This window comes from Parus major, chromosome 5, assembly GCF_001522545.3.
Source record: "Parus major isolate Abel chromosome 5, Parus_major1.1, whole genome shotgun sequence".
Lineage (NCBI taxonomy): Eukaryota > Metazoa > Chordata > Aves > Passeriformes > Paridae > Parus > Parus major.
In genome coordinates, this window is record NC_031774.1 from 50,305,819 (window position 1) to 50,328,176 (window position 22,358).

At 47.0% G+C, this 22,358-nt stretch overlaps 1 protein-coding gene across 5 annotated transcripts; it reads left to right on the plus strand.

The window, feature by feature from the left end:
• Positions 1–6,448: 6,448 nt before the first annotated feature.
• Positions 6,449–21,600, plus strand: SLC25A47 (solute carrier family 25 member 47). 5 transcript variants are annotated; one of them, XM_033515092.1, is made up of 6 exons: positions 6,449–6,469; positions 18,373–18,416; positions 18,698–18,769; positions 19,037–19,219; positions 20,284–20,554; positions 21,294–21,600. In XM_033515092.1, the coding sequence occupies exons 5-6, from the start codon at positions 20,323–20,325 to the stop codon at positions 21,578–21,580; spliced, it is 519 nt and encodes a 172-aa protein (XP_033370983.1). In that variant the 5' UTR covers positions 6,449–6,469; positions 18,373–18,416; positions 18,698–18,769; positions 19,037–19,219; positions 20,284–20,322; the 3' UTR covers positions 21,581–21,600. The 5 variants fall into 5 exon arrangements, with proteins under 5 accessions (XP_033370983.1, XP_015487733.1, XP_033370982.1 ...); XM_015632247.2 differs by lacking the exon at positions 6,449–6,469 and adding an exon at positions 12,859–13,211; XM_033515091.1 differs by lacking the exons at positions 6,449–6,469; positions 18,373–18,416; positions 18,698–18,769; positions 19,037–19,219 and adding an exon at positions 19,232–19,563.
• The last annotated feature ends 758 nt before the right edge of the window (positions 21,601–22,358 follow it).

Below are 22,358 nucleotides of genomic sequence, written 5' to 3' on the forward strand. Positions count from 1 at the left end.
TGCTTCCTTGGGAGAGGCACCCCTGAGTGCTTGTGGCTGGAAAGCCTGAGGAGCTGATATCATGAGGACTTTGGAGAGGGTGCCTCCTTTTAGCAGGGGTAAAAATGCCTGTCAGACCTATTAGGAGGAAAGGCTGAGGAATCAGGGCTGTTCAGCCTGGAGAAGAGTCCAGGGAGAGCTTCCCAGCACAGCTTGGGTTGGAAGGGAGCAGAGTGGGTCATCTTGTCCAACTTTCCTGCATAAGCAGGGTCAGCCCAGAGCAGGTGGCACAGGATTGCATTCAGATAGTTCTTGAATATCTTCATTGAGGCAAAACTCTAGACCATTTCTGGAAAATCTGTTCCAGTCTGCAATCACTGCACAGTAAAGGAATTCTTCATGTTCAGGTAGAACTTCCTGTGCATCGATTTCTGCCCATTGTCTCTTGTTCAGCACCACCAAGAAGAGCCTGGCTCCATCCCCTTGACACCCTCCCTTCAGATTCTCACAGACATTGATGGGGTCCCTTCTCAGTGGTTTCTTCTCAAGGCTGAACAGGCCCAGTTCCATCAGCCTTCACCTTTAAGAGAGGTGCTCCAGTCCCTCCATCAACTTTGTAGCCCTCAGCTGGACTCGCTCCAGGAGCTCCATGTCCCTCTTGTACTGAGGAGCCCAGAGCAGGACAGAGCACTCCAGGTGTGCCTCACCAGGGCTGAGTAGAGGGGCAGGATCACCCCCCTCGGCCTGCTGGCAATGCTCTGGAGCATGTTGCCAGGGAAACTGTGGATGCCCCATCCCTGGAGGTGTTCAAGGCCAAATTGAGTGCCACTTCAAGCCACCAGTTCCAGTGAGAGGTGTCCCTGCCCATGGCAGAGGGGTTGGAGCTGGATGGTTTTTGAGGTCCCTTCTCATCCAAACCATTCTGTGATTCTATTACCAGACTCCGCCCCAAAATATTGTCCCAGACAGGGGAGGAAGTGTTACACCAGCAGATATGGGCTTTGTGTGAAATGCTGACCTCATGGCACAATGGGAAATACGGGAATGAGACCCTATCTTTGGTGGTCAAAGCCACAAATGAGTAGCCTGCTGCCCATGGGGCTTTGCAGAGCCCTGGCTCTGTCTTACACAGCACTGCTGCACAAGGGGCCTCTCCCTCCCCGCAGGCTTTTCTTGTTCCTCTGCATTAATTCTGCTTTCCTGCTAACATTGCCTGGCTTCAGGGTGCCCTGATGCCAGAGCCTTTAAATGGGGAGCTCAAGCTGTTGACAGTTTCCAAAGGGAGCCCTGTTTAAGCTGCTCGTTATTTCTGCAGGCAATGTCTGAGAAAGGGGAACACCAGTGGCCTAGAACAATAAGTAGCCTATTCCAGCTTTGCTTGGAGTAACATGATCTTCTTCAGGGCCTGCACAGTCTAAATTGCTTTTAGAGGGTAAATTCCAGAAGCAGAATGGAAAAGCAGATGGCTGGATTTTTATTTCCTTTTTTTTTTCTTTTTTTTTTTTTCCTTTAATTGCTTTCCATGGTATGGCAGTTGTTTTTAGGTGCAGCAGCTCCATAAAAAGTCGATAGAATCTTGCAGTGGAATAGCACATTAAAAATCAATCCAGCTTTCACCTTCTGTGCAAAGAAAGCACACAAACAAATGAACAAAGATGGGGATGCTTTCAACAAAGTCTGAAACTACTACTAGAGGAAAAAACAAAGATAAACAAAAAATAAAACACATTTAGCAGGTCTTGGACTGTCATTAAAATTCATAAGTAGACAATGTGTTCAAAGCATTCAATGAATCCCTGACACTACACATATCTTCCAATCCAATGCTCATTTGGGTTCCTTCTCCTCTCTAAAAACCTGAATGAAGCACCAAGGTGTCTCTAGGATGGTTTGAGTTCCCTCTTTCACATCCCTTTCCTACCTGGGGATGACCAGTACTAGAGAGCAGGTACATGGGCTGGTCCTGCCCTCGCACAGCATCAATGGCTTTGGGAGCAGCCCACTGCTGCTCTATCACCCACCTCCTAACAGGAACTTGGGTTTTACTGGGTACACATGTCTACAGACAGTACTTGGGATCAGATAGGAATCCCTCATTGGTCATTTTCCTTAAGCATTTTATGCAAGTACAAGTGGAAGTGATTTTCTGTGACTCTTGTATACCCTGGGTCCATGGGAGAAACTACAATCACATGCAGGGCTCTGCAGGTGAAAATCTGGATGTTATACATCTCTGTCTTGTAGCACAGGCCTTGGAAGGATCAGCTTCACCTAAAAGGTTCTTGGCCAAAAATCTTTTATTCAAATCCTCTGATCTCCCAAGCAATCTGTCTCAGAGGAATTACCTTCTCTACCAGAAGTGGTTTTGTAATTCTAATGTTTTCCCACAATGGTCAGGGAAAATATTTTCTCTCTCTTTGTAGGCACTTCTAGGATTTCAGATGGAAGAAATTAGTGTTTTTTCCTCTGAATTATATTAATAATTATCTTCTGATCTCTGAACCTTCTTATCCCCCTCTTTCTTCAGCTGATGTGGAGTTCCTTGAACCAAGCCCTAAGGCCTTGCTGAGTGAGTTCTGGGAGATTACCCTGGGTATTTGCAGACAACAGTCTTTTCATGTATCTGAATATATGAGATCAGATACTCACAAGAGACATAACATAACAAAAATAACATAACATAAAACATAACACAACATAACACAACGTAACACAATATGATGGTGTTCACTTATGGGCAGCCTGTGACACATGATGTGCTCCAGGACACTTCCAGTAGACCAGCTGCATGCCACAATGTTCCCTACCTTGATGTTGCAGTTTTTTCTGTAGTCATTCCTAGCTGTTCATGCTAAATTGCTTTTTCCAGATTGTATTTCCAGTTTGTCAAGATCACTTGAATTCTAATCAGGCTGGTGATGTTTGTGCAGCCCCTCCCAGGTTGCTGCAATCTCCCAAGGCCTGTCTTGTTCCTGTATGCTTAGGCTGTTCCTAACAACATTACAGAATTTATTTAACATTACAGAATCTTTTATTCAATGCTACTGAACTCCACTGGAGCACTTCAGAGGGGTGGGGGCCACTTTATGTACCAGTGCAGAGAACATCAAGGGCTCATTGGTATAAAGTCAGAGATGTCCAGGGCTGGTTCACTTTGGCATGGGCATGGCTTTAAACCCACTGGGGAGTTTGTCTTTGTTCATTTTTTCTTGCCTGGGGTTTTGTTTTGTTTTGAGTTCAAGTTACACTTGTGAGGCAACACAGTATGAATGTGGATGAGTTAATTAATATTGTGTGTGGGTGGGACAGTGAGTCAATATAGATGCTTGTATTTATGTGATAAATGGAAAGAAGTATTGGAGCTCTTACAGTTGGGTAGTATTTCTTAGATCAAATCTTTTGAATATTAATTCAGAGCCTTATTTGTGCAATATAGATAGGGTTTTGGAGAGGACACCTAACCTGACACTGAAGGAAATCCAGATTTAATGGTTCTCCTCTTCATTTAGGCTGTTTTTCTAGATTTTTCAGAAGCCATGTCTGATCTTGTGTCCTCTTTGTTAATGTGTGATGCCTCTGGCTCAGAGTGTGACTCGATGCCTGTTGGGACTCCTGTGCCCTTCAGGCTCCATGGATTAGGCTCAGCTGTGACTTCCTTCCTGTTCATTCTGTTCCAAAGGCTATTCCAAACATAACTTACCACTGCTGGAATGAACCCCTGGAGTTCTGGAGTGAGGGGTTGTGCTTTTCCTGCTTTCTGCTTCTTTGGGACCACTGAGCTTCCCTGCTGCATGGCAAAATGTGGGGCCCTCAAATAAAGAAATAAAGAAGGGAAAAAAAAGCCCAGAGTAGCTTGGGAAACATAGAGAGTCTACCAGCAGGTACAGCAGCTGCACTGCCAGGTGTCTGAGAGTAAAGGTTAGAACTTATCCTAACTCTTCAAAGAACCTCTTACCTTTCTCCCTTTGTCTTGTAGGTGGAAGAAGCTTTGCAGAGGATGCTGGAGGGGTGAGAGAGAGAGGAAATTTTTCCTCATTCCCCTGGCAAGAAGTGACTCTGCTGGCTGTCTGCTGTCCTTGATGGCACATGGGGGAAATCTGTGAGCAGGTGACACCAAACTGAAAGCTGCACAAGGGGATCAGGAGACTAGGGAATGGAACAGAAAAAGGAAGAGAGCAAGCAGTGTGACAGAATAAACACTGCAGGTAAGTATAACATGAAGCAGAAGAGCAGCAGGGTAGAATGAAGTAGGAAAGGAACAAAAATGTGGAGTTGTGATAAACTTGTAGAAATTCTGGTGGCAATGGCATGCAATAAAATATATATTATTGCCTCAGGTGTTTCAAAACTCTGTTTGCTTGTGAATTTGGCATCAACATTTGGCCATGTCCCAGTAGAAGAGTCCCACTACAAACTGGAGGGTGGTGGGTGGGGGAGCCTTCCCTTTGCTTCCCAGAGCTTTGCTGAGGCTTGGCCACCTCTGGGACTACCCTACATGGGAATTCTCTTTCATACAGCCTTCAGACCCTTCCCTAACTTCTAAGGTTAACTGCTGCACCATCACAACTTCAGCTCTCATCATGTTACCCAGAAAAATGTATCAGTTTCTGTTTTGAGCTGTAGCTGGATTTTGAGCTTCTTCCTAGTGCCTTCTTTGTTTCCCAAAATCACTCTTCAAAGTCTCTTTGGGCAGCAGCTCTCTCTGTGTGCCCCATGTTATGTGAACATGGGTGACAATCAGACCATGTGCAATGTGAACATTGTATTTACAGCAGTGAACTGCTTTCAAGGAACACCTTGCATTTCCCAGAAATTGGAGCCCAGCACAACCAGGCTTGATTATCATCAAGTGCTTTACAGAATGGCTGGCAGCTAAAGCAGTGATACGTGAATCCAGATGGTGAAATGAGAGGAACATTGGGACACAATGTACATAGGAAACAAGCAGGCACTGAACTGCTGTATAGAAGCACCCCTTTGTCTGAAAAATAGCTTTCTCCAGATGAATTCATTGGGTACCTTTGTGTGGATTCAGGTCCATTTTCTTTGTTTTCCTAAACACTTTTGTGTTTGCTGCCCTGCTTGCTGTTTGCATTATCCCACTCAGTGTTATGAGCCAGGTCAGTGGGATACTCCAGATCCTCTGGATGCAGCTGTACTTGAAGACAGAGCAGCTGAGGCATTATTCTCAGGGGACTAGATGCCTTAATTATCCATTAACTTTATGGCCTTGGATGGCTTTAGGGTATTCTCTGATATCATTATCCCACTGGCTTCAAAGGTACTGTATATCAAGTGTTGAAACTTCCCAACCTGATAAAATCCCTTGATTAGACTGGAGTTTCAAAGCATGAAATGAAACTGATGCAGTTGTACCAGAGCTGAGTGCTGCTGAAACAGAGCTGCCCTGCTTGCAGATCTCCTGATGGGTAGAGGCTTTGTGATGCCCCAAAATGTCCTGGTCAGGGTCCCAGCATGTAAGGCCTCTTCTGTTCCCAGGGAAATCATGTCAAGGCAGATGAACAGCTGCCTTGGCTAATATCTGAAATGCTGAGCTTGTGAGAAGCAGAGGCAGAGGTGCTGGGGGACAGGAGTGGTGTAGTATGCTCCAAGTTGTAAGGTGCCCTGGAAAGTTTGGTCTAGCTCCAACTTTCCATGCTTTATCCTGGTTAAATGGAAACATTTTTATTACTAGGAGCACACACCTTCTGAAACACCTGCCCCTCTCCAATATGAGCAGAAGTGGCCAAGTTCTGACATGCACCTTCTGCTGTTTGTCTCAGCCTCTGCTACACACATATGTGGATTATTTTGGGTTACTGGTGTGTTGGACATGAGAAAGAAGCATAACCTGCACACTAAAGAGTGCACAACTTTTATGTTCATTCTGAGGGAGAATCTATCCCTGTTCATAGTCAGTTGTCTTGTGTTTTGTTCAAAATACAAAACCACAGCAAACCCCTGGGTGCTTCCCTGGAAGCAGATGAGAAATTAACAGACCAGAAAACCAGAAAAAGCTGCCTATAGGCATTAGCACAAAGTCTTTTCCTTGGCACTGTCTTTGTTTTCAAAGATCATACTTTGGGTTTTGTTAACTGAACTGCTGAGTCTTTTCTGTCATTTTTCTGGTCAGCAAGAAGGCTCAGAGAGGGCAGACCTACACACCTCATGGTGGGTCTTGTCTTCTCTTATCACAGGTCCCATCTTTGTCTCTGGCCTGTGATAATACTATGATGGCTAAGAAATTATAATTACTTTTTTAATGTGTATTTGGGCAAGGACCTGAGTACAAATTTCTTGAAGTATTACAAGGACTATGTTCTCTTGTATTTGCTGCAGGTGGAGCAGGTTTCTTAGCTGCTGGCCTTTGGAGAAGAATGCACTTTGCAAGTGCATGCAACCAGTGATACTGAGAGCAGGTCTCCATAGAACCCAAATGCTATTTGGGATCACAGTTTGAAGATGCCAGGGACCACGAGGAGCCACTGAGGTAAGAGAGTGGGCACTGAGTCCAGTGATCTGAGCTAATGACCATCAGCCCAGCAGCTTTACCCATCTTTCCCTCAGCAAATACACTGGTGGCTGGTGACAGTGAGCAAAAACTGTTGGGAAAACATACAGAAGAGGAAGACAAAAGCTCAGTAACTGGAATCTTTATAGCATTTTTCCAGTTTGAATTTGCAGACAATAAGACAACCTAAGCCCCAGGCTGTTTCTGTGAGGTAAAAAGGTGCAATTATGCTTATTTTATAGATAAGGAAACTGTAAATACTGATTTGGCCTAGGGGAACAGGAGGCAGAACTATGAGAACCTCCTTTTCCTGCCTCATGGCTTTGTTTTCAAGATACCCTGTTCTCACAGGAACCTTTCTGCGAGGCTAATGGCTTTTCCCTGCCAGAAGATATAAAAATATACTTTCAACATCATGCATTTGAAATCTCCTGGCACAAGTTGTATTCACATGCAAAGGCAATGACTGGGAGACCAGTGTCCAGCTAAAGCTAAATGCTAGGCTATTTAACAGAGTAGGCACACAGCCACTAAGGTTTATGTCTGGACAATTTTTTAATTTGTTGGCCTGTCCTCAAGGCAACTTTCTGCTGGGTCATTTGTGGTCTGCCAGCTGTCACGTAGAATGTTTGTTGTTGCCACAGCCTTCTAGTAAAGACACCCATTTCCTGTAAACTGAAAGAACAGGCTTAGCAGGACAGCCATGGCTCCTCTAGAGAAACTTCCCATGAACTCTGGGATGTGGACACTCCCCTGGCTCCTGAACACATGGCAGGTGCTAAGTGAGTGTGTGCACTTCCTCAGATACTCAGAGCCTGGTACTGTTAGTACTGGTGTCTGAGTATTCCTTGGGGAGGTTGAGAGTGCTTCTGAAAAAGCTACGGAAACTTCTGGCTCAGAGTTTAATTTTTCTCCAGGCTGGGCCAATGGAAAAAGTCAGGTTAATGTTGGAGGCATAGGACTGAACAGTTGCTGCTGAAATGGGTCTATATCTGCACTAGGACAGTGCACACTGCTTGCAAAGGTTTATGGCAGAGATCCCTGAATTACTATTGATCAAGTTAGGATGGGTATCAGAGGCTCTTTACCCCACCCCCCAACAGCATGGGGTTCTTCTCCAGCATTAAACTTGCTTTATAACAGTATTTTTAAGGGAGATACTTTGCTTTTCCTTGAAGACTTTAGTTAATTCATTGTAGTTTCAGTTGTTTTCTATTTCTGCAAGATAAAATTCCTTTGTATATATCCCCTCTCAACATAAGCTCATAATAATGCTGGCATTTAGAAAAATTCTCTTTTCTGAACTCATTGGTGCCAGGTTTTTCAGTTAAGTAACTCTTCCCCATGTGACTTTAGCAGCTGATCTCAAAGTCCCAGACAATAATGCTTTATAGTTCTAGAGCTGAGTTTTCTTCCTAATTTCCAAGTACCTGAAGTTGTTAAATCATACAAAATCAGCTAGTTATAAAGGAAAAAGACCATTGGCTAGTCAATTATGTAGAATCTCATAGATTTTCCACTGGTGTAAAGCAGAGATCTCAAGGAGACACAGTTTGGGAATATTGCAGTAAAAGATTCAGGGACACAGACTCTGGAGAGAGCACTGATAGTGCACCAGCATCATCAATAAATAGATTTGGGGCTTGTCACTGTCCCCACTACAACAGCTGTGTTTACTGTCTAACACCTGAGGTGCCTCTGCTGAAAAGGTAGAGGTTTGCACATTAACATCATCATGAAATAAAGAGTGCTTTATTGCTTGGTGGTTGGGAAGAGCAGGCCAGGAAGGTGAGTGCCTCCCTCTGCTCCTGGCTCTCCAAGCCTGCTGCCAAGGCACTGACTACATCTTCTGTCCATTAAAGTGCAAGAGGTTGGAAAGTGGCTCAAAAAGCAGTCAGAAAGTCAGTACAGTCCTGACATCCCCTCCCTCCAACACAGCAAGGAGTTCTTCTGCACTGCTAGAAAGGGAGGCTGGCATCAAATCCTTTCTGAGAGCTTGCTGCAGTGGTGCACTGTCAAACTTCCTCTTTCCTCCTGGGCAGCTCAGGGTGATGTAACCTCGGCCTTCCAGTAGCTGAAGGGAGCCTGCAGAAGGAGGGAGAGGGACTTTTTACAAGGACATGGCAGCAGGTCACAGGGGAATGGATTCCAACTGAAAGAGAGTAGGTTTAGGTTAGATATCAGGATGAAGTTCTTTGCTGTGAGAGTGATGAGACACTGGCACAGGTTGCCCAGAGAAGCTGTGGCTGCCCCATCCCTGGAAGTGTTCAAGGCCAGGCTGGATGGAGCCCTGCTCAGCCTGGTCTAGTGTAAGGTGTCCTTGTCCACAGCAGGAGGGTTGGAACTAGGTGATCTTTAAAGTCCATTGCAACCCAAAACATTCTATGATTGTGTGATTCTATGCTTTTGGAGAAAGAGATATGTAACACTTTACATTTTCAATATATATATGTAATTTCACAGGGATGTTTGTGTAGGATGGGTGCTAATATCGTTACTTCCACCTTTTCCTATTATTTACTTCTGAACAGAGACTTGTGGCTCTCTGAGGAGTGTCTGGATTCTTGCAGTGCCTTCATGGCAGTGGACACACCCGTTATGCTGATGAGAAGATTAAGCATAGGGAGACTGAATGACTTGCCCAAAGCCAGAAAGTCTGTGACTTCTTAAATTACTGCAATCATCTTCAGTCTTCTTGGAAATGTACTCTTCCCTCCCCTTGGGAATGTATGAAGAAACACAGCAACCTTGTTTCAGCTTTCCAGAGGTGAAATCACATATTTATACCTGATGCAGCTGCCAATGCTCAGAGTGGTTTCCTTACTGCTTCTGTTTGTTTGGCTGTGAGATTCCTGCTGTGGGTTCTTGAGTCCTCGGAATGATTGGTTTTTCTCTCGTACCTGAGAGAAAGGACAATGAGCCACTTTGATTTGAAAATCCATTACACAGCTGGAGGAGGAGGTTCCACCCCCCATTCCACCCCCACCACACAAGCCAAGTGCCAGGCTCTGCCAGCTCAGCACTGCTGCTGTCACTCTTTCCTGTTCCGCAATGTGCAAACAGCCCGGTGACGTAGCGGGGTAACGCTGTTTGAACAGCCTCTCCAGTCAAGGATTTTTCCAAAATAAATTGGACAGGAATTAATGGATGTGCATGTGAGTGCAGTACTGCACAGCGCAGGTGGGACAGAAAATGCAGCACGTTATGGCAGGAAATGGGAAGGAACATTTTCTCAGCAAATCTGGCTGGATGAGCTGGCAGGTGGTGGCAGAGTTGAAGGAGGACAGGCTTTGCAGCATGGATGGAGTTGGTAATATCCTGTGAGTGAGCTGTGGAAGAAGATGGTGAAAGGAGTCTCACCTACATGATGCTATTTAACACTGATTGTCTACCTAAAGGCTCCCTTCCCACCTTTCCTTTTGCTCCATCACTTGTACCAGTCCTCTAGACCCTCTGCCACTGCCATGGAGCAGTTCTCTCTGCCTCCTCCTGTGAAGCAAATGGAGTGTTTCATCCATCACACACTGGGCAAAATTGGGGCCTTCCTCACTTTTTGTCACTCAGTTTCTTGATTTCCTGCAGATTGCTTCATATTGTCAGCTCTGTCATTTTATCTGACAGCACCTTCCATGCCCTGCTTTCTCAAAATCACCTGTGAAATTGGTGAGCAAATAATTTCGAGCAAATCGATCTTGAACAGTTTGCTACTGGAGGAAAGAACTTGTGAGTTATTGCTCATGGAATGCTATCCCTTGTAGAGGCTCAAAACATGTTCTGTGTGTTATTTCCTAGGGCCTGCTTTGAGAAGATCACCTAGGTTGGGACCAGGCACTTTCTCTCCTCCCTGCATAGATATGGACCATGGTGTTTATTTGCCAGCTAGACTAGCAGTGACCTCTGGATCTGCCGTCCTTGGACAGTGTGTCAAAGTGGGACAGGAATATTTGTATTTCCTCTTGGAGAAATGCCTGATAACTCAAGATTTCTTCGGGATGCATTTTCTGGACTATGTGAAATTGGCCTGTAGCACTGGGGGACCTGGTTCTGGTAAATTAATGAGGCTGGTATATCTCTCAAATCTAGGGAAGAGAGGATGGAGGAGGAAGCTCCTTCAGCAAGGAATGAAGAAGAGTAAGATGTCAAGGGCTCAGTCTCTGGGAGGACTCCTGGTAAGGGAAGTTGAATTGCTGCCTTGAGGGTCCCTCTCTTCATCAGGGAATTGGCCTGTGCTGTTTGGAGCGTGCCAGCAGCAACACAGGCTTCATTTCTCAGATGGGGTTTCCTTCATGCAGGATCACACCCTCCTCAGCACCTGCTCTCATGTGAACACCTGAACCCTTGTGTGGGGCTCCTCTCCCAGGAGGCTCCTGCCTTGCTGCCATCATGTGGTGGCCAGGCTGAGCATGGCAGGGGATCTTATTTTCCCCTAAGTCCTGACTGCACACCAGGAGCAGAGAGTACTGTAGTGGTGACTGTGTTTGCTTGAGGCTCATGTTACCTTGCTAAGCCCTGGCTGAGGCAGACGTCCCCAAAGTAGCTCTGTGTGTGCATTCCTCCAGAGCTGGCTGTCACACCTGCTGAAGTGATACCTTTGTGGGGCAAGGTGAAACAGTTCAAGCTCCAAAATATTCTTCTTTCATATGGACGCCTTCTGAATGACCTCTGTTTGCAAAGCAATCCTGGTCAAATGGAAAACCTGACCTCTCCTGGTATGCCCTATTGAAGTGACCAAAACCATTATCAAAAGGTTATGGAGTCAGATTCCTGCTATATAAAGCAAGTAATATTTTGCTAGAAGCACTGGCATCAGTGAAGGTTAAAAAAATAAACAAAGGATTAATTTTATTTCACAAAAGGAAGGGGGTTCGGTTGGTTGGGTTTTTTTTTTACAATCTCAGAAGATTTCATGAGGAAAATTCCCTTTGAGCTGTTCAGCTCAGCTAAGAAGGTAGGAATTTTGCTTGGTCTTTTGATATTTCATGGAAAATACTAATTAGCCCTGATGCTTTAGTCAGCCAGTGCAAAATGCCAGCCAGCTTCTATTTTTTTGCTGATATGGCACCAGTCACTGCAATGTGTAGAAAAGTTCCCCCACCATGTGGTTCCAGGCTGCCCTCCCACAGGGGACCATGTCCTTGTCCCTGTGTGTCACTGGTCCCATAGCTGCTGGAGGGGTCCTGCAAGGACAGCAGCAGAATCAGATGATGGGAGAAGAGGAAACAACAGATTTCCCTGCACTTGGCATGCACAGACTGTTGAACCATTAATAACTCCGGTACAGGCACCAGGTATTACACGGAAGGGCTACTAAATAACCCAGTGTGGTTTTGCAGCTACATTGCTACCTCTCTAGATAATGTTTTACTTCTCCTTTTAAGTTTTTGCTGTCCTTGCATGATGTTAAACTGGAATAGTCTGTTCTCTTCAGAACAGACAGCATTCAGGGAAGGATGTATAAAAATCATAGGAAGCAAGTTAATAAAAATACTTTTATTTTCGATTTCTGGAAAGTCTGTGCTCTCACACAGAGCTGTGCTATATGGCACTGGCACAGCAGCCCCAAAATGCGTGCTTCAGTGAGAAGTAGGTTCTTGGAAAATGTGCAGGAAATGACACTGGGTACTGAAATCCTCAGCTTCCCTGTAAAGCCAACCCAGGGGGCAGCAGCCATGAAGTTTTCTTTTCCCTTTGCTGCCAATGTACCTTGGCTCTGACCCGAGAAAACCTCTACAAGAGGGGTACAAATCAGGTCACGGCTTGGCAAGCCCTTCACTGCATCAGGACTTCAGTTTGCAGGGTCTCTCTGGGCAGAGCTTAACCTCCCACATGCAGCTGAGGCACCCTTTGGTAACGGGACTGTTGTGCAAAACCAGGCAATGTGACATTTCCTTGAACTCTTGGTTCCCCTTGAGCAGCCGGTCTCTCTGCAAGGAGCTGACATTGGAAAGGGGGCGAGGAATCTGAGCAAGAAATGATGAAGAGCTGCTCCAGGAGCAGGGAAAGCTGTGCTGCTGCTGTCTGAAATAGAAGCAAATGCTCTGGATGTGGCTGGATTAATTCTGGGGTTCACAATTTGTATACGTAATGAGCAGGTAATAATCCATGGGGATCTGTGTAGAAGTTGAGGGTCAGTGCATTAGGAAAGTCAAGAAAAAATGGCTTGGTAAAGGCAGAAGGAATTTTCATTAACAGAAAGGGTGTGTGGTCCATCAGGAGGAGAAAAGGTGGGCTGGGGCAGGGGAAGGAGAAATCCTGCAAAAAGCCACAAATGCAGCGTCTCCTCTGGCAAACAAGTGTGCAAAGCTGTCCTCTGGGGCTCGTAAGTACAGCAGGGGATGGCCCCTTCACAGCCAGCCTTACCCTGAGAGTCACCACCCCTCAGCACTGTCCAGGCAAAAGGGCACTGGGAACAGCAGCTCTGGCGCAGCATTTCAGGGCTTCACGGGATTACTTATTCACTGTGTTCCTGGAAGAGTTCCAGGCTTCCCTGCTCTGCCACCAGTGTACAAATTCATCAAGTACCCACAAGGCTCACAATCCCCAGAGGCAAGAGCAGACTGTAGGAAGGTGATTCACGCTACAAATCAGTGTCTCCGGAGGACCGGCAGGGCTCGGGGAAGACCGGACCGTGTCCTCATCCCTTCTGCCTCCCTCACGCTCATCAGGGTGATTAAGGCAGCAGCCGCACTCTGGATGGATTTCATTGCTGGGGCCATCGGAGGTAAATACGTGAATTAGCGCTTGTTGACAAAAGCAGATAGCTGTGTTTGTTTCCTTCTTCAGCTAGAGAACAGGTCTCAATAGCAGAGCTGAGAGTCTTTCCATGCAGGCTGCTTGTTAAAAGTGTGTTCTTCCTTATGAAGTGGGAAATGTCATCAGAGCAGGTTCACAGAGCTGCTGGACAGGCAGTGCTGCAGCTTGGTCAGCTGAGGTCATTGCCTGCAGCTCCTCGAGTCTAATTGCAGTGGGACAGGGTAGAACTCTAATAGGAAGAGACAGAGTGTAATAGGTTTTGTGCAGATACAAACCGGCTTGTATAGCCCTGACTGCGGAACCCTCACGTGCCTGGCATCTGGGGGTCCCAGCTGGCTGCTGGGATGGTGGCTCTGGGGGGCTGAGGATGGGATTTGAGAGACAGGAGGGGAGGAAACACAGTGTTCTTATTGCATTCAGAATGCCTGGATGAACGACCTTTGCATTCTCTCAGGTTAAGATGTATTTGCAGTTGTGATGGCGATCTCAGCGCAGGCGAACTACGCAGCAGGCTTTGATCTGGGAGAAAGTAGGTTAGCTGTGTACAAAAAAAGTAACAGGAGAGAAGTGTGATTAAATCCTAGACATTTTTAGAGCATGTACTGCTCAAACCCATATTTGTTTTAAACGGCAAAATGTACCCATCGGTCTCAGTTCTTTGCTGAAATCTCATTAGATTTACTGGAGCATACAAGGTAACACATACCAGTAAGTACCACGAGAAAGGCCTTTGGGTCACCACTGACAGAAAGGCCAGATGAACCTACCAGGTGGCTGAGACATCCAGCCCAAGCCTGCATGACAGGTCTCACTTTGTCACTCACTGAAATTTGGCATTTTCCCTCACCAGGAACAGCCTGTGGTCCTGCTGTAGATGTGTTTGTCCTGGGAAGGACCACGCTGAGTCTTACCCTGCCTATTAATTTCTCATCACCCAATATGTGCAAGTGGGGCAAGGTTTGACATCCAGCAGCATCCAGCCCTGGAGGAGCCTGTTGTGCCTATCCTTGGGGTGTTGGGAGGCCCTTCATGGGAGAGGAGGATATAACCAGCCCCACCATGATAGCTTCAGAGCACCCTGTGGAGAGGGAAACCCTCTCCTAGGGCTGGCAATGGGATGTCCATCCCAGAAGGATTTACCAAACCTCCTCTCAGACTTCATGTTCATGGTGGGGCAGAGATAAATGCATTTGTTGCTTGGACACCTTTGCTTTTTTACCACAGTGTGAAGTAGGACATTTAAGGACAAACGTCTTTTGCAAGGGAACATGGAGAGCTGAAAACAGAGTTTGAACATGGCCATTCACCTTGGCTTTCTGCCCTGGCTCCCACGCAAAGCCAGGTTTGTGCTGTGACCCCTGTCCAGGCTCCAGCATCATGTCCTGCCCTGCCATGCAGCAAGAATCTCCCTGTGTGCCCTGAACACAGGCTCAGCCTCAGGGGATGCAGGCTGTGGAGATCCAGCTGGGACCAGAAAAATTTCTGCTTGTTGTGAGGCACTTTACTGACCTCAATGTGTCAGAGAGCAAGTTCTCACTGGCTGACAGAGGTGGGAGCTTGCCCATAGACACATGGGAGGAGGCCTGTGTCTCCTGGGCAGGGCTTCAGGGCCACCATCCTTCCCCTCAGATGAAACAGCTCCTGGGGTTCTGGGATGGTTTTGGTGCTGACCTTATTTTGGGGTTAATGTTTGCTAGAGCTGAAGCAGTTTTCATATTCCTAAGGAGTCTATGAACCCAGCTGAAGAGCATGAAGCAACATAAAAAATATGAGTTTCTGTTTTCTAAATGACATTCTTGTGACCTAGATCTATTTTCAGAGTGTCTTGGAGAAAGCATGGCTTAAGCACTTCTGAAAACCAGCAGACATCATGCCCATTTGAATTCCAGCCTCTGGCTGCCTCAGGCAGCTGCACAAATACTGTGCATCACCTCTGGGCAACGGGTTCCGTGGCAATGAGATAAACTCAGCATCTTCAGACCAAGAAACAGTGATCTGCTAAGGCTCCAGATAGAAAAAACATGAGAGGAACATGCTTAGTGACTGTGGAGACTTTCTATAACCAACAACTGTGGCTGGTGTTTTAGGAAGCAGTACTTCCTGTCCTGTAAAATTGAGCAGGAGGTTGGACTAGAGACCTCCTAAGGTCCCTTCTGACTTGAATTTTCCTGTGATCCCATGCACACTTTCTAGCCCTGCTACAGCAGCAGCCTGGGCCATGGCAGGGACTGATGACTGGGGCTGTTGAGGATTGCAGGATGACCTGACTCTTATGTCAGGAGTAAAGACTTGGGGAAGTGAAGCCGAACTTTACCTGGAGGTGGCAGAGCAGCAGGGTCTGCAGCATGCCTGGGCTTTTCCACAGCTGGGAGGTTACATGCAGTCCAAGGGCAGATAAAATAATCCCCCTGCAGAAGGAACATGCTGTCTCCTCACAGCTAAAGCAGATCCTGCTGGGGTCATGTTACTGAATGAACCTCAGCTTGCTTAGGGCCACTGATGTTTCCAACTCTGCACAAAACAAAAGGTTTTGAAAGATGCTGTCTACCTGTGCAGTGCATGGACATTGATCCCTGCTTCTCCCTGGGTGTCTCAGCCAGGGGTTTGCCAACAGCTCAGAGCTGTTGCAGCCTGGTGGGCTCTGTGCAGCTGCCACTTGCTCCCTGGTGATTGCCACCCTGCCAGAATCTCTCCTTATTTAAGTTGCTTGGTCAGAGTGACCTGACTTGTGTAGAGAGTGTGAGAGATCCATTTTGTGCACTCTGTGTGTGTAGGGGATGCTGCAACCTCTGCTTAATACCTGGGAATATCTCAGATAAAGGAGGCATAAAAAATATCTCACTAAAATAAAAAAAAAGTAATTCCCTTGGTTTTGCTGTTTATTTTTGTCACAGCTGATGCAGTGTTACTCAGCAGGAGTCCCACAGGAACTGTCCCCTGTATGCCCACTGTTCATTGCTGGCCTTCTTTGATTTTGCTGCGCAAACAGGGCATGTGTGGGTCATGCTATCTTAGTCCCAGGCTATTTATATCGTGTGACAGTGTGCAGAGCCCTCATTCCTCAGCCTTTGATAGACTTGGCTCTTGAACTCCTCAGCTCTGACCACTGCTTGGAGTGCTTTGTGCCCCTAGGTAGCACAGTTCATGGCAGGTTGGGTTATTTGGAAGTTTGGGAGATTTACATCTTTGTTGGGAGCAGTGAAAAATTTACTTTTATGGTCTCCGCCCAAGTGGAGATGTTTGGTCCTTGCTGGAACCAAGCTGGTTGAGAGCTTTGTGTCTTAACATGTGAACAGGGTGATTTCTCCAGAAGGGAGGTCAGTTCTGGTCAAACACTGACCCAAGTCATCCTTGGTGTATGATCTGCATGAGCCAAAGCTCCTCCCTTCCTCATCCAGTGCAGTGAGTCAGGACTTGGCTGTGCCTGGTGCCCCTGTGTGGCCAGCACCTGGTCAGCCCCTGCCCATGGTTCTAAGCCCAGCCCACGCCCCTGAGGTTCAGGAATGCTGAAAATGGTGAGGTTTGTCAAAGCCCAGCTGAGATGGGGTGCTTGGGCCAGGGGCTGTCTGCTATACACATCTAGATGTGTTGAAAATGGTGAGGTTTGTCAAAGCCCAGCTGAGATGGGGTGCTTGGGCCAGGGGACTGCAGCTGTGAGGTCAGCACTGTCACCCTGGCACTGACTTGTGTGCTGCTCCTCCCTGGCTGGCAGTGTCCGTGTTTACTCTGGCTGATGGCCAGGAACCTGGGGCAGCACAGGTCCCCAGATGACTGTGCATTGTCACTCTCTGCTTGGACCAAAGCCATTGCTTCTTCAAGCCATATTATTACCTGTGTATTCCCCCTTGCCCTCTCTCTTCCATCATTGTCTCTCTTCATCTAGGTCCTTTTTCCCCCTTCATTGCTGTTTATCTGGTGTCAGATTTGATGGATGTTTTTGAAGAACAAACCTCAATTTTCTGCACGAAAGATGCTGTTGGTTGTTTTCCTCTGAGTAATGCACTGTGGGGCTGTCTCCCAGTGACTCACAAGAGCAGCTGCTGCTTTTCTCCAGAACATGGGAGAGCCTTCCAGAGCTCTCAAGCAGCCATGTAATCATGGGTGAACATGCCCACACCAACTAACACATTTTTAAGTAGCTTGGGTTTTAATTTCTCTTTTTTAAAGAAGAGCTCAGTGGTGGCAGTTTTCAACAGGTGAGCTACCAGATGTGCCCTGTATCTCTGAATGCCTGATGGGCACATCCAGCATTTCTGTGAACTCGATCTCTGTCTAAATAACTCATGTGGATACAGCTCCATTGTTCTCCAGCCTGATTTTCTCTCAGGTGACTTGGCAGGTGATGTACTGGGAGGAAGTTTGCTGGTCAGCACCTTTATTGCCTGCTAAAGCTTAGAGGTGAGATCTATTTATTATTGCAAGAGAGAGAAATCCTGGTTGGAGCTCTTTAGCCCTCCTTGCTTGCCATTAAGGCAGTAGTTTTGTCTCAGAGGATTAGTGCATATCCAGCAGCTATTTTAGGGCTCTAGGAGTGAGTGTGGGTGTTGCTAGAGGATTGACAGTGCCTGGGGGCTGGACATGCCCAGGCAGGAGCGATGGTCAGCGGGCTGTGCTGGGCGGGCTCTGCGCCTCTGGACACTGCCGGCGCTAATCCCTCCCTGCCCCAAATCCCACCGAGCCCTGAAACCAAAACTGCTCCGGACCATGTGAGTGGGGATGCTTTGCACCTCACGTGAGGATGCTTGGTCATAGTCCAAAGATGCTTTAGTGCCTAAGCTGAGAGGGGAAACAAATACAGCCCAGTATTCTCCCTTTATCCTTCGTGGCGCAGCGCTCTCAGGGTCTCTCCCTGTCTCGTCTTGCTCCATCTTCTTGTTCCTCCCTGATAAATTTCCCATACTCTGTTTCCTCCTCTGAGAGAGCCCTGGTCACTCAGAGAAATCTGCATTTTTTTCTGTCAGTCTTGGCTCAAATGTCATTAGTGGAGCTCGAGGAGTCTGGTGCCAGGCACGGCTGGGCTCTGGAGCTATTTTCTGCTATTCCCCAGTGCTGCTGTTCCTTCTGTGCTGGGTGAAATGGTCTCTTGTGACACGTGCTGTTAACCATCTCCAACATATTCTCTGTTTCAGGTGGTCTAAGCACAGCTGTGGGTTATCCACTGGACACAGTAAAGGTACCTACTGGGCTTTATTTCTTGACTATGGAAATAAAACAGAGGCCCTTTTGTTTTCCCCCTCCTTTTCAGAAGAGAAGTCCCATGATAACACTTTATCTGCATTACATCTCCATATCTCACTGTATTTGGTTGTGTTTGCCTCTAACAAAAAAAAATAAAAATAAATTGTTTGGTGAAGTTATTTTATGGTTAATTATCTGTTTTGCTGCTATGGCATTTGCTGTTTTATTTCTTTTCAATCTGATATCTGCTTTTTAAAGTTGTCCCTGTATTTCTAGGTGAGAATTCAGACTGAGAACCACTACAGAGGATTTTGGCACTGTGTTCAGGAAACATACAGGACAGAAAAGGTAGGTGCCTCTCCTCAGAATTGCTGATACCAGTTGCAGATGCTGTGTTTCAGAGAAGCAGAGCTGCCTCTGCCAGTTTGGGGAGGATGGGCACCAGTTACATACAAGCATCTGTTGGGAGAGGGGTCAGGGTGAAATTTAGCTTTGCTGCTGAGCTGTAGGGTGGGAGTAAGTTTTGACTCAGCAGTGTACAGCTAGTGCTTTGGAGCAGATGCTTTCCCATGCCCTCCACCCTTAAAGCCACCTTTCTCCTCTGTCTCCCACGAGGTCCGGGGATTTTACAAAGGTGTGACTGCGTCAGTCCTCGCTGTGTCTGTGGTTTCCTCTGTTTCCTTTGGCACGTACAAAAACTTCCTCGGTGCCATCTGCAAGCTGCAATATGGGGCTGCAGATGCCAAGCCATCCAAGCTGGATGTTTCACTTGCTGGAGCTGCTGCCGGCGCTGCCCGGGTAGGTAAACAGCCCACAGGGTACGCACTACAAGAGATCTTGCTCACAAACAGAGGCGGCTGGAAAAGCAGGGAATGTTTTTTTGGTCCGGGAGGCCACAGGGGAGCCTGTGACAAGTCTGGTGGGTTTGTTTTTGCAGGGGAGGTCATGCTCTGCCCACACTGCCCTTTCACTGGCTGGCTCCGTGGCGTGGCCGAGTCCTGCTGGGCAGCTCGTGCTGGATTTGGTTTGGAGCGGCGGAACGCTTAAGAACATGCCATTAAAATGACACAGACCTTGGCAGCAAATGCAGAACAAGGAAGAAAAAACAGCATAGGCAGCAAAGTCCCCAAGTGGCTGCGATGGTGTGTTTATGCAAGAAAGACATAGCTGAGTTAAAGCACAGGTCGGTGCTTTCCCAGCAGCTGCGCAGGCATGGCTGCAGGAATGGGCAGAGCACAGCCCTGCCTGGCCAGGACCTCACACTCAACAGGGCACCCCTGGCAGGTGATGCTGCCTGGCAAATGTGCAGGACCCTCGGCAGGGAGGGGAGGCTGGGTCCAGGAGCAGTTTGCTACAAGCAGATGAGGGTTAGCATCCACAGGCTCTGTGAATGTGGTGGAGCTCATCCCGTGCTGGGCAGAAATGTGTGCCTGGTCACAGTCCTCTTACAGAGCAGTGCAGATGGCCAGGTTTCTAAGTGTTTCCTAGACTCAGCATGGACTAACTTTTTATGGTCTGTATGGTCTTGGTTCAAATACAGATACAAATAAGAGCCCCTGATGTATGCTTCTCTATGGCTGAGGACATCCCCCTTTCCACGCCCATCTAGTTTAGCAAGTAGTTACAGGTATTTAATATCCTGTGTTGATTTCTGCCTTGCCTTCCTCTCTGCCCAGTGCAGCTCACACACGTGTCCTGCTGCTGCTGGGTGGAACAGCACGGGCAGAGGGGAGGAGGCTGGAGCTTGCTGGAACTCGCAGACAATATTATTGCCTGAAAAGCTGGGAGACAAGAATTTACAGGAGGGAGATCAAAACACTGTTTAACTGTGAGGGTTGAAATGCCACTCTCTGGTGTTGCAGGTTGTGTTGACAAACCCTAGTGAAGTGGCTAAAGTTCGGATGCAGACCCAGAGGAACCCACACCCTTCCATCACACATCAGCCTGCTCCCAAGCCAAAGTACCGAGGGTCTCTGCACTGTCTGAAGGTTATCATCAAGGAGGAAGGTTTTGGGGGTCTCTACAAGGGCTGTTCTGCATTACTCTGCAGGGATTGCTCTGCTTCTGCAATATATTTCCTTTCCTATTCTGCACTGTGCGAGTGGCTCACACCAGATGGGAGAAATAAACCAGGTAGGTATTGGAAAGCATCTGGCATTACCTGAAAAAATGGCTTATTTAGTCCCACACTAAGAGGGAAACCAGGCTCTGGGCAAACATCTCCCAGTACCCAGAAAACCTCACCCAGATCCTCATGAGGGATTGCTCTGTGTGTGCTGGTTTTGGCCCCAGGCCCAGTGCATGCACACTGGCCCCACGTCCCTAAGCAGCTCCTCCTCCTCCTGCAGGAGGGGTTTTACTGCACACTCTGGTGCCTCGAATGTGGATATGAAATCCTGTTAATGTGAAAACAGGATAACTAGAAATTAAACATGGACAAAGTTCATGAGCTCCAGTTCCCTCATGGAGCTCAGACAAGGGTCAGTCCAGAACTTGAATATGAAGTCCAGGTGGAGAAGGTAAAGACTGTTCAGGTTTGTAGTTGTGATCTGGCTCCAAAAAGCAACTCTCCACTTTGAGAAAAGATTGGATAGGTAAGATTTAGCAGAAGAGCATCTCCTCGATAATTATAAAGATTAGATCCATCTGAAGAGGGTGTGAGTGCTCTCAGGCTGTACCACATCTAATTCACATGGTGTTTGAAGTGTTACATGTGCAAAAATTCCCTGAGATCACTGGAAACACACAACTGCAAGAGCTGCACAAAATAACTCCCGAAAAACATGGAAGTTACCAAAGTTTGTTGTCAAATCTGGCTGTAGCTGAACAAGATGCAAGTGAAGTGCCCTTCTGACTTCACTCTCTCCTGCAGGTTTCCTTGTTGTGCTGCTTTCTGGTGGTTTTGCTGGAGTCCTGGCCTGGGGATTAGCTACTCCCATGGATGTCATCAAGTCACGCATGCAAACAGATGAATCGGAGCAGCACAAGTACAAAGGCCTGATCCACTGTGTGAGGGAAAGTGTGAGAAAGGAGGGGGTAAAAGTGCTTTTCAAAGGACTGGGTTTAAACTGCATTCGTGCCTTTCCTGTGAATATGGTAGTGTTTGTAACATATGAAGGTGTACTGAGATTTACAGATCATTATATAAACAAAAAATAGCTTGTTCCACTCTGTCCAAAGTGTACTTGTTTGTTTGGTTTTGTTTGGTTTTTTTTTGTAAGACAACATCCACAAACAGCTGTTGAATTGATGGACAGCATAGAAAGCATGGACATTTCAGTCCAAAGCTGATGATTTATGGCTTTGTTTTATTCTTACAGGATTACAAACTCATCAAGGAGCCTTGGCTTCATATATAACCTCCCTTTTATCTCGTTAAGGGATTTAGACTGTAGCTGCTGCCTAGGCCCTTGAAACATTTGCAAATTTTTATGTTCCAGTAAGTTGTTTGTCCGATCAGGGGTTTTGGTAAATCAAGTAATTTTTTTCTTTTACTGGCACAGAAAATGCTCCTCACAACCAAAGGAAGAGCTGGGGGGAATTTGTGTAAGATTTAACACTCTGCAGCGTGTGCTCTTCCCATGTAGTGCCTGCACTGCATTCACCGAGTGACTCACATACTTGTGCTTCAGGCTGCAACTTCCCCTTCCCAGCAGTAATTTCCCCAAAGCACTCTCCAATTATATCCCCTTGGCAGCAGCTGAAGCAGGAATGTCTTTTCCCCGCTGCTCTTTAATGAGTGGCAGACACGGTGTGTTTACATGACTGCGCTAAGGCTCTCGCTGGGACGCCAGGCGCGCTTCCCGACAGGCCCGTGCTTTTCTCCCTGACCCTCTCCGCAGGCCATGGAGCAGCGGCTCTCCCAGCTTGGCACAGCTTTGGAGGCAATCTGTTCTCATCCTGGAGCGAGGGTAGGAATAGATGCAAAGCCTCTCTG

Bases quoted from the DNA above. Each gene is read 5' to 3' on its own strand.
- SLC25A47 (XM_015632247.2), top strand. From the start codon at position 13,184: ATGGATTTCATTGCTGGGGCCATCGGAG. The intron at 18,417-18,697 runs GTACCTACTGGG...CTGTATTTCTAG, and splicing joins ATCCACTGGACACAGTAAAG to GTGAGAATTCAGACTGAGAA. The intron at 18,770-19,036 runs GTAGGTGCCTCT...GTCTCCCACGAG, and splicing joins AAACATACAGGACAGAAAAG to GTCCGGGGATTTTACAAAGG.